This window comes from Sturnira hondurensis, unplaced genomic scaffold, assembly GCF_014824575.4.
Source record: "Sturnira hondurensis isolate 20B ecotype Veracruz unplaced genomic scaffold, ASM1482457v3 Scaffold0022910, whole genome shotgun sequence".
Lineage (NCBI taxonomy): Eukaryota > Metazoa > Chordata > Mammalia > Chiroptera > Phyllostomidae > Sturnira > Sturnira hondurensis.
Window position 1 is genome coordinate 15,437,200 of NW_028095541.1, and position 9,636 is coordinate 15,446,835.

General features: G+C 38.7%; 1 protein-coding gene across 3 annotated transcripts in view; it reads left to right on the forward strand.

The window, feature by feature from the left end:
- Positions 1–9,398, forward strand: part of PRTFDC1 (phosphoribosyl transferase domain containing 1) — an 87,823-nt gene extending 78,425 nt beyond the window's left edge. For 2 of the 3 annotated variants that reach the window (XM_037037107.1, XM_037037105.1), the window contains 5 exons: positions 2,564–2,581; positions 3,977–4,059; positions 4,525–4,571; positions 7,817–7,893; positions 9,195–9,398. In XM_037037107.1, coding sequence (XP_036893002.1) covers positions 2,564–2,581; positions 3,977–4,059; positions 4,525–4,571; positions 7,817–7,893; positions 9,195–9,242 — 273 coding nt within the window. In that variant the 3' untranslated portion in view covers positions 9,243–9,398. Of the gene's footprint in view, positions 1–2,563; positions 2,582–3,976; positions 4,060–4,524; positions 4,572–7,816; positions 7,907–9,194 lie in introns of all 3 variants that reach the window. The other variant, XM_037037106.1, reaches the window with a different exon arrangement.
- The last annotated feature ends 238 nt before the right edge of the window (positions 9,399–9,636 follow it).

Sequence of the window (9,636 nt, forward strand, 5' to 3'; positions counted from 1 at the left end):
TGATTCCCAGTCAGGGCACATACCTAAGTTGCAGGTCCCCAGTTTAGGTTTGCATGATCCCCAGCCCATCTTCTCTCTCTCCCTTCCTCTCTCTCTAAAAAGCAACGAAAGCCCTGACTGGTGTGGCTCAGTGGGTTGAGTGCCAGCCTGCAAAGGCAAAGGTCATCAGTTTCATTCTGTCAGGGCATAGGCCTTGGTTGCAGGTCGGGTCCCCAGTCGGGAGCTTGTGAAAGGCAACTGCTGATACATCAATGTTTCTCTCCCTTTCTTTCTCCCTCCCTGCCCCTCTCTCTAAAAATAAATAAATAAAATTCTTTACAGAATTAAAAATAAAAAGCAATGAAGATATGTCTTCAGGGAGGTATTTAAAAAACTTTTTTAAAAAAGATAGTCATAACAAGGTAACTGCATTGAGGGACTGGGGAAAGAAAGTGAGTAAGTGTGAAAGAACTAAACTCTCATCTACTGTATAATATAGTAAATAGGTAACGTCTAAAATTATTAAAGTGAGAAATAGAAGTACAGAAAAATAGAGTATTCTAAATTAAAAGAGAATTAAAAATCCAATGCATGGTCTTAGATTGACAAACAAGCAACAAAGTCTATTTTAGTGACAACTGGGAAATTTAAATATGTACTAAGGTTTACATGATATTAAGAAATTGCCATTTTTGTTAAGTATGATAATATTTAGCTGTGCATAATAAAGGCTATCATGATAACTTTAGTGTATTTTAAAGTACATAAGCAATGTATTCTAAGTACATAAGCATTTTAAAATATTTTAAACAGGGACCCATCAGCGGTTAGAAAACAGACTTTCCTATTTGGTTTTGAGCATGCACATATATTACCTGGATTTTAAAATGTATTTAAGTTATTTTGACAATATATCTCTGGATTAGGACACTTCCAAGCTCCCTTTCCAGGCACCACTATATCTTACGGTTGAAGCTAATCTTTTCAAAGATGACTTTTGTTTTGCAATGTTCTGAACTTCCAAAACACAGATTTAATCACATTCAGTCCACTTTACTTAATTAGGCAAGAATGCAGAGTAACAGAGTTTAGAAAGGTTATTCATTATCAAATTAAAACAAAAAGAGAGTGTGGTCTAGGAAATTAAATTAGCCAAGTATTCTTCAAGTATTCTGGTTGCTTAATAGACACAGTTGGTAAGTCTAGATTAAACTAAAACTGTGTATCTTAACTAACTGTTATGGGTTGGTGGTTAAGACAAAGACAATGTGCTTAGAATGCCAAGGGGACTCCTATGTCAGTGTGATTTTCAGGGCAGAGAGCGTGCTCAGAACATGTCCTGCTTTAAACATTGACAAAATTATCTTACACTTTAATGATAAAATTAAGAGTTTTAAAAACAGATTTAATGAACACAATACCATATACCTCGGAGAAAAACATTTCCAGAAAGAATTTCACCTCAAAATGCTTTCGACACATAAAGTAATATGGTACAAATTTAACAGTTTTTATTGGTTGATTAACATTTTACTCACTTAAATCTCTTTTGCATTAGCTATAAGTAAGATTCTTAAGGTGTAAGGTTTGATCCCATTTTTTAAACTATTTTATGAATCAATGGGGTAAATGAAAAATCATCTAGAGAAAGAAACTATTACATTGAGGGAATATCCACACCATTAAGTTAATTGGAATGGCATATTGACACAGTCATATTTTAATTTGGTGAGACAGTATTGACATGTAACTACTAATCCATTTATTTGGTTGATTTTAACTCATTAATAAGTGTAATTAGTTATTATTCCTTAATTCAACAAATAATTACTTAGTACCTATATACAAATATTTATACCCAAGACCGAGAATACAGTAATAAGCAAGACAAACATGACTCCCACCCTTGTGGACTTTGTACTCTAGTGAGGAAGACAGGTATCAAACAAGAAATTTAAATGAAGCATAACCAGTGTTCTTAGGAGAGAAGGCAATGAATATCTTAAGAGCACAGAGTAAGGAATCTAACTATGTCTCTGAAAATATAAACTAAGCACCTATGTATCCCGACCCCCTTCTTCAGTGTTGAGAATTTGAAAGCACAGAATCCCCACTGATGTTGGTGGCCCTGCAGGAATAGGGCTGTCCCATCTGAATACATAACACCTCTACCGAACACTCTCTCCATTAGCAATGCAGTTCACGTTGGCTTTGTTTTCCTGGAAAATGCAAAGTAAGCTTTGTACTCCAGAGAATGCTGGGTGGAACACTTGCCAGAATTATGAAGGTGGAATGAGTATGGATAGCTCTTCAGACAGGCAAACGGGTCAAAGATAAGCCTGCTCTTAACCTGAATATAGATATTAATAAATATTGAAGCACCAAGTAATTTCAGAGTCTGTTAAAATGGATCTGGAACACATAGATTACTGCTAAGTATTTATTTGTGTTAGATGGATGGCGGGGGGACCAAATAAGCAAACTGCAAAATTCCAATTGTAAGCAAAATGTATGTTTAACTTGTGAGCCAGATTTGCATTTGATTCTAAATAACTGGTGTTTTTTGTTTTGTTTTGTTTTTCAGAATGTCCTCATTGTTGAGGTAAGCCATTATTGAGGTAAACTTTTTAAATCCATATGTGGAAGTCAAGAGGATGAACAGTGACTTAAAATAAAGAACTTTTTATCTAATAGGCCAAGGATTTACTGAATTTTTTCTGTGCACATGGCTCTTCAAATTTATTGATCGGGAGCCAGCTAGAATCACTGACTTGAAATAACTTAACAAAAAAGCTTTTTAATATTTAATTTCACACATGTCCAAGTTGGTTATTATTGGTTATTTGTGAATCAGACATTTTTATAGAAGAGAAAACTAACTCACCAAACCAAATTTATTTAATAGTTAAGCCAAGGTTAGAACTCACTTCACCCTTAACTCAATGTTCTTCCTAACGACTTTAAGCAATTCTTCAGCATCCAAATCATAATAAATTTAAAAATAGCAGTCCAAAGGAAAGCTATGAATTGACTTAATTGGTTCTATTTTAAAAGGAAAGAAGAGAGGGAGAAGGGAAGGAAGGGGAGAGAAAGTGAGAAGAAAGGAAGGGATGGAGGGAGGGAGAGAGAAAGAGAAAGAAAAAACAGGCCCGGTGGCATCAGTGGACTCACACAGCAAATGTCTATGTTTCCTTCCAGAGCACACCTGCCTTATCAGCTGGCACAAATTCAGGGGAGCTGTTTTCACGCCTTTGTTACACAATTGCCTGTGTGCCATATGTATCTGCAGTTCTGGCTCAGACATAATCCATGAAGTAGACCCTCTAACCAAATGAATTGCCCAACTCTGGCTAAATTCAGACCTCTTGTTTTGATAATCAACTCCTGACAGCTGATTTCTGTCCTGAGGACAATAAATTTCTGCTGCCCATTCTACTCTAATTGTGTAGCAGCTCATCAGCAGAGATGAGCCTCAGCTCACTGCAGGCTCGCACCCTCAGAATTCAAGGGCTGTCACCAGCTGCTGTCCAGACACATCTCACTTCCCAGCCATAGAATCCCCAATTGAGTGGGGAGGGCAAGGGGGAGGTGTTTATCCATTCAGTGTATTCAGATGTACATCCCATGTCCATGAAAATTTATGCGTCCTGTATTGTTACATAACCTCAGGGCCAAATGTAGTCCTTGAAGGCGTGTGAGCGAGTCCAAATGTACTCAATAAGGAGCCCCACATGCTCTCCAAAGGCTGAATTTAGCCCTTCAACCCAGCTCAAGGACTCGAGGAAATACTCACCAATATATTTTCCTAAACCCAGCTTCCAGAAGGAAGCACCTGTCTAAAAAATAGAACTAATTCTGTCTCCTACTTTGACTCCAAGTTGATTGCAATTCTAATCATGATGCATTATTAATAAGGAATATAATTATCTGTCTGAATGAAAAATCTATTATGCCGCCCAAATGTATTTGGTTGAATTTGTCTGTTCTCTTTGCAAAGGATGTTGTTGGAACGGGGAGGACCATGAAAGCGCTACTCAGCAGCATAGAGAAATACAAACCCAACATGGTTAAGGTGGCCAGGTAAGTAGGATACACATCATCATTGTTTCTGTCTTTCCAAACCAGTCCAAGAGGGATGCTAACACAGGATGCTGTTTTCAGAGAGTACAGTCTGTTCCACCAGTGACCTTTTGCTCTGGGGTGTTATGGTTTGGCCACACTATACACATAGCCCATTTGACTGCTGGTCTGAAAGAGGAAAGGGAAGTGGATGTGCTTTGCTATGGCTGAGCTCCTCTATGTGTGCTTCTAGCTGTTTCCCGGAGCAGCTGGCTGGGACTTGGTACCAGTGCCCCCTTCCTTGCTTTTGTGCAAAATCACTGAGGTGTATGCAGTAGCAGAAGCATGAGGTAGGGGGCCTCTGATGATACCCCATATGCCCAAGAAGAAAAATACACATTTTAAATATATATTTTAATGATGTTTAATTCAATTTTGCAACTCAGAGATTTTATTTGGATCACTAAAACTCTTTTTTTATGGTAGTTTGCTGGTAAAGAGAACACCTAGAAGTGATGGCTTTAGACCTGACTGTAAGTGTTTTTGGTTTTTGTTTGTTAAGGGGTTGATTGGTGGTGGTGGTTTGTGTTTAAGAAATTCCTATTCAATGACATTCTGTGTGAAGTGGAAGCTGAATAGGTTTGATAGACCCATGACTTCCCCCTGGTCTCCTCAGCCTTGCTAGTGAAGCTAGAACTCTTTACAAGAGGGGCTTAACTTTTCCAATTTGCATCTTTCACAGGCACTCAGTCGTGTGCATGAATAGTTTGATCTGTAGGTTTTCCATAGTACCTTAACTCCAACGAACTCAAATACTAGGTTTCAGGTGGTGGAGGGAGACTTGACCACTCTAGACTGACTCCAACGCAGGGATCCCTGCCTTCACCACTGTCCCCAGCAATCACACGCGGAGAGGTAGTTACAAAGGTTTAGAGGTATTCTTGTACCATATCCAGGAACTGTCACCAAACAATGAACAATGCTGACCTTCAGTGAGCCTGAGATTTAGCACACAGAAGGGGAAATCCCCCCACCACCTCTAAACAAAAGTTCAATAACACAAAGAATTAAATGCACAGCATAGCAAAGATAGTCAATATTGTAATAACTTTGTATAATGACAGATAGTAACTAGACTTATTTTATTCATTTAGTAGTGTATGAAAACATCAAACCACTGTGTTGTATGCCTGAAACTAATATAATATTGTATGTCAACTATAATTCAATTAAACATATAAAAATAAAATATAACTTCACAGAAACAAAACAATAACGGGATTAGCAGAGCAAATATCTATAGATACTATCTTTACACTTGCCTTCAGGCATGTGTTCTGGAAGACTTCTCATCTAGGGCAGAAGGATGAACTAGCAACTTGATTATTTATTATTCTAACACTGGAGGTGATTTTTTTTTCACTTACATAGGCAGAGTTCTGCTTGATTTTTATAACTTACATTTGCTCTAAAGCTTCTCAGATAATTTGGCTGCAGTTCTGATTAGCAAGCTGAACAAACATTATAGCAAGAAAAACATGCTCTATGGAAGGGTAATGTGCCAGTGATGTTTAGCCAGTGACTCGCTTCTACAGAACAAGTTTCATTCCTATGCAGGATGTATTAAATCTAGACAATGTCAGTTTGGGGCAGATAGACACAATAGTGTGTTTTTATCCAGTTACTGGCTCGGAAAATATAATCTGGATGTAGTTAAAGTTAGACAAGATTAGTAAACAGAAATCTAAGGAAATAATGTAAGACACTGTATAGAAAAGGTTTTAACTGAAACTCAAAGACATTCACTTCAGACATCCAGTTAATTAAAATTTTCTTGTGTCACTTATACCAACAACATTAATAAAGTAATGACAGCAAATAACCGTAAATAATAGTAAGAGGTTATGATGTGCCCCAACACTGTTCTAAGAGCTACACAGAGATGTAGCTCTTATTTAAAATAGGTGCTACACCTATTTAAAGTAGGTGCTGTTGTCATGCCCAGTTTGCAGACAAGGAACTTGAACATAACCAAGTTAGATAGCTTGCCAGGGTCATATAGCTTTAGGTTTTGAGTCAGTATTGAACCAGGCAGTCTGGTTTCAGTCACTGCTCTTATGCTTGCACATCTGCGATTGCAAACAGAAGAGTGGGAATTGCACCCATTTATCAGCTGGAGATAGGTCACTCTGGTTCCTGTCCTTCTCCTCCAAGTCCTCCTGTGGGGCTGAGACAGCTCTGCAGGTTTGGCTCTCCCAGCCCTCTCCTCCAGGTCTGAGTTGCCACACCTATTCTAGGATTTGCGTAGCTCACTCTGAAGTCATTCTTATTGTTACAACCAGGGTTTCTTGGGGTCTACTGGTATTCTTTTACTTAGCTCAGAATCTCTGTTTCTTCTTTCTTCAGAGATTTCTTAGGCTTTGTACTTTTTGTTCCTTTCTCCTAATTGACTCTTTCCTCTATGCTCAATGACATCTTTTCTTCTCCTCTGATTATTTTTTTTTTCAAGAACCTACAGTTTGGAGAATCAAGTGGGCTTCCTAACACTGACACATGATGCCGTCCCCCAGAAAATAAGCTTCTCCCTGCTAGCATGTCCAGTGAGCATGAACCAGTTGGTTTCTGCCTGTGAAAGCATCTTTGGTCACAGGGATCAGAGTGGTGGTGGGCAGTAATGTGGAGGTAACTTTCTCTGGGCTGTGCCACTGTAACTCTCCACTGGCTGCACTGAAGTACCATTTCATAAGAGTAAGCAAGTACATCTTCATCTGTAGTACTGTGGTAAACAAACATAGATTCCAAATAACTGAAAGGAGTTTGAAAAATTATTCTACCATAAATACATTTATTCTATTTCAAGACCTTCAAAAAGGAGAGCTCTGGTCTTTGTCTTAAGGATTGTTTTCAATAAAAATCATCTTCCTGTCCATATTTTTTTCTTTTTATTAACTGAAGTACCTTCTACTGCATTTAAATCCATTTCTTCTCCTTCTCTCCTTCAGAGAGGTAAATAGCTAATTACTGTCACCTGCACTGTGTACACCACACATTCTCTTCCTCAAGCTCAACCACTCCATTTCCTTTCGTATTGCCTTCCAAGTTTGTTTCCAAGCCCTTTATCCCGTCAAGGACACTAAATACAGTGAGAAGATACCCTCTCAGTTGCAACAGCCTGCACACCTATGCGTGTAGTGCAGTATCATCGTACCTTCTGTGTGAACTGCACTTTGTGCTGTTAGAAGGAAGGCAGCATTTTGTGTTTCCTTTGTCATTCTACCTTTGGAACAACAGGGGTACATGACTAACTCAGGCATACTTCTAACTCTCCACTGGGCTGCCTGTGCCCTTTCTCAGCTCAGGATACCAGGAGTATAGTCCTTTTTTTTGAGATTTTATTTATTTACCTTTAGAGGGAAAGGGAAGGAGAGAGGGAGAAAAATATCAATGTACAGATGCCTCTCATGTGTCCCCCGCTGGGAACTGGCCTGCAACCCGGGCATGTGCTCTGACTGGGATTCGAACCGCTTGCGCTCAATCCACTGAGCTACACCAGCCAGGGCTAGTCCTTCTTCATTGTATGCTGTTTGCCTTGTCCCCCTGAGTACTCACTCCGGTCCAGGTTCCCGCTGGGTTCATCCTATGCATTGCTCATCACTTTTCTCATTGCTTCTGCCTAAATGAAAAGTTGTTAACATTGAAGTGTCACCAAGAACATATGGTGGCTTTATACTTATATTATCTAAATTTTATTTCTTTTTTTCTCATTCTCTTTGCTCAGATGCTGGATTTGAGATTCCAAATTTATTTGTGGTGGGTTATGCCTTAGATTACAATGAATACTTCAGAGATCTCAATGTAAGTCTTGCATGTAACTCCCTACCTCCACCCCATTCACAAGAACTTGACAGACCCATCATTTAACAAACTATTGAACTAGGAGTAATGATGGCTACCACTTATTGAGTAGCTTCTATGTCAGGAATATTCTGGGTACTTTGTATATGTAAACTCAATTCACCCCTCCACTACCCTGCAAGTTAAGAATTAGTGTGATAGAAGCAATTATGATTATCTCTAATTTATTTATTTTTTGTACTTTTTTGTTTTTTCTTTTTGGTTATCTCTATTTTGTACTAAAGAAATAAGAAAGATAAAAACAGAATGATTGATATTGAGTTTATCCAAGCCATTGACTGTCTTCACCCACCCACAGTAACAGTCAGTGTTTACAAACAGTTTTGTGTCAGTGCTTGAAATCCAGCAAGTTCAGTTAGAGTGACACACAGCTGGCTCATAGCCCTTCCCAGTTTGGGGTGGGGAGGAGAGAGAGACATCGATTTGTCGTTCCACTTATTTATGCATTCACTGCTTGCTTCTTGCATGTGCCCAGACCACAGATCAAACCCACAACCTTGGCATGTCAGCATGATGTGCTAACCAACATATATACATGTGGACCCCCCAGCTGTGTGACCCTGTCCATTCCTGAACGATCTAGAAGTAGACATCTTGTCCAAAATGGACCAATTTGTTTCTCTCTCCTAAAAGTTAGAAACTTAAACCAAAATTACAGAGACCAAGGGGTAAGCGATGGGCTGAGGTCTGGGGCTACCCCTGTTTCTGCCTTCCAGCTCCTTCATTGCTCAGCCCTGTCTTTGCTTCTGTGACCTACCCCAGTATTTCACCAACAAATCCCCTGTTTTGCTGTGCTAGCCTGACTCCGTTTCTGTTGCTTACAATCAAAATATACATGACACATTTTTGATACCCAAATAGGGTCAAATAAGAGTCAATATTATTTTTATTATGGCTATTTCTCCATTCATCCTAGCGATTGTAATTTTACTGGTAGACTTCGATCTCTGTCACAGCTAAGCATACCGTTCCCTCGGAATTTCTGGTTCTTACAGACCTAGGGAGCAAAATTCAGAAAAAGGCTCAAAACTGAAACAATGAAGAAATTTTTATCAAGAATTTGAGCGGGTATCTTTAGATTTTCCACACACACACACACATATACACATGTAAATACACACATATATTTAAAGCAACAGTAATGAATTACAAGGTGATAGTCTGTTATTATTGCATACCATTTTCTGCACCTCATATTTTGTTAAGAAATGGATGCATTATTAAATTCTTTATTGTTTCAGCATATATGCGTGATCAATGAGAAAGGCAAAGAGAAGTATCGAGTGTAAAGAAGTCAATTCTCATCCTTGAATCTTCAGATAACATCAAACTTAGAACTACATTCGGGAAGCCACCACATACAGTCTGTCTCCCCAGGTGTTTTCACTCAGCAGAAAAGAAAAAAATGTTTTAGTGAGAGAGTTTTCTTTTCTGGGATTATAACATAAAGGATATCAAAAGTGCTTAAGAAAAGGGAAACAATGTTTTTATCTGACTGGTTCCAAATCAAACATTCCACCGGTGACTCAGGAGCTCTATCTCCCTGTGCGCTCCTGCAACACCTTTTGTTTTGACACAGTCGTTGTGCTCAAAGACTTTACCCCCACCTGGCTACTCAAATACTCCTCGCTGAACTGTTTATTTTTTTAAATATACTCAAGTACTATTTTGCAGTCTTAAGAA